The 2136-nt window shown below is 36.9% G+C and overlaps 1 protein-coding gene across 1 annotated transcript; it reads left to right on the top strand.

Moving 5' to 3' along the window:
- The first annotated feature begins 337 nt into the window (after window positions 1-337).
- LOC106779560 (calnexin homolog) lies at window positions 338-1888 on the top strand. The gene is made up of 2 exons (XM_014667684.1): window positions 338-446; window positions 1161-1888. Exons 1-2 carry the CDS (start codon window positions 338-340, stop codon window positions 1886-1888), a joined length of 837 nt encoding a protein of 278 aa, XP_014523170.1.
- Window positions 1889-2136: the final 248 nt, after the last annotated feature.

Consider the following 2136-nt stretch of genomic DNA (forward strand, 5'->3'; position numbering starts at 1 on the left):
AAATTCATGAATTATTCGTTAGTCTAAATGAGTTACTAACAATACAATTAAAAAGTATTACACAAGTCTTTTAGGAAAATGATACATTGTCTTACCATGATTTTAATACTTGAATAATTTGGTATGCTTGCCAAATAGTCTAACACTTCACAGGCATCAATAGAAGTTATACTCTGGATAAGATAATTAACATAGCCCTGAACCTTAAGCCAAAGTTTAATCTCTGATGCTCAAATCTCATAATTAGTGTCATAATTTACCAAGAGCTAAATGCCCATTAACATAGTAAATGTAGATTGATGATGTCTGTGTGTGTAACTTGATTTCCTCGTTATGCATGGTCCCCAAAATTCAGTTATACCTCGTTATGAGCTCTAGATTAAGTAATTGTTGGCCATTGAAATATCTCAAAAGCAATAATGGACATGTTAAAGATAATCCACATGGTATGTTCATGACCATGGTCATAACCATGGTCATAACCTAATTTGTTGCAAGTGCATATGTTATGTAACTTATAGAAGATTATGGTAATTAGAGTTGTCAACTTGACTCACAGCCTATGAGCCAATCCTAACTCACTCTTGAAAAAGCTCGCTTTGAGGAAGCCCTTCAAGTGGGGGCAAAAAAAAAGTCCAACTCTAAAACTCCCTCTCAAGTGAATTAGGATCAAGATTAAAGTGGATTAGTCTCACTACAAACCTTTAATTAACTTTTAAAAAGAAATATCTTTTAGGTTTAATACCTATTTTAGTCCCTCCTTTGGGAGGGTTTGTTCAAAGTGGTCCCTCCTTTTTTCAAAAGTTCACTTAAGTCCTACCTTTTGCAAAAACTGTTCAAAGTGGTCCTTTTTGCTAACGGCGTTAACTTTCTTAACGGCACGACTGCCAAGTGGCTAATATTTGCTGAGGTGTAACGTTTTGGCTGTGCTAGCACTGTTGTGTGTTTTAAAAAAAATAATTAATTGTGACGTGGAATTTAATAAAATTAGGTTTAAATTAAAAATTGAATTTGGGGTTAATTGGGGGTAATTAATTAAAAATCCCATTAAGAACCTTAATTGTGGTCTTCTTGTCATTAAAAATCCCATTAAAAATCCTAAAAATCCCATTAAATCCCATTAAATTAAAAATCCCAAATTTGAATCCTAAGAACCGTAGAACCAGAAACCTGGAAACATGCCAAGAGTGAGGGACACGATGATTATGGTCTTCTTGTCAGTGAGAAAGCGAGGAAATATGCCATGGTGAAGGAACTTGAAGAGGCAGTGGGTCTCAAGGAGGGAANTGTTGTTCTCCAGTTTGAAACTCGGCTTCAGAATGGCCTCGAATGTGGTGGAGCTTATCTAAAATATCTCCGACCACAGGATGCTGGATGGAAACCTAAGGAATTTGACAACGAATCTTCGTATTCTATCATGTTTGGTCCTGATAAGTATGGGGCCACAAACAAAGTACACTTCATTTTCAAACACAAGAATCCCAAGAGTGGGGAGTATATGGAGCACCATCTTAAGCATCCCCCTTCTGTCCCTTCTGATAAATTGTCTCATGTTTACACGGCTATTTTGACGCCTCACAATGAGGTGCAAGTTTTCATAGACGAGGAACAGAAGAAGAAGGCAAACTTCTTAAGTGCTGATGATTTTGAACCTCCTCTTATCCGTCCCAAGACATTCCCAGATCCTGAGGATAAGAAGCCAGAGGACTGGGATGAGAGAGAGAAAATTCCAAACCCAAGTGCGGTAAAGCCAGACGATTGGGATGAGGATGCACCCTTGGAAATTGTTGATGAAGAAGCTGAAAAACCTGAAGGATGGTTAGACGATGAACCTGATGAGATAGATGATCCAGAGACAATTAAGGTTCTTAATGGGATTTTTAATTAATTACCCCCAATTAACCCCAAATTCAATTTTTAATTTAAACCTAATTTTATTAAATTCCACGTCACAATTAATTATTTTTTTTAAAACACACAACAGTGCCAGCACAGCCAAAACGTTACACCTCAGCAAATATTAGCCACCTGGCAGCTGTGCCTTTAAGAAAGTTAACGCCGTTAGCAAAAAGGACCACTTTGAACAGTTTTTGCAAAAGGTAAGACATAAGTGAACTTTTGAAAAAAGGAGGGACC

Source organism: Vigna radiata, unplaced genomic scaffold, assembly GCF_000741045.1.
Source record: "Vigna radiata var. radiata cultivar VC1973A unplaced genomic scaffold, Vradiata_ver6 scaffold_365, whole genome shotgun sequence".
In the NCBI taxonomy this organism is placed as follows: Eukaryota; Viridiplantae; Streptophyta; class Magnoliopsida; order Fabales; family Fabaceae; genus Vigna; species Vigna radiata.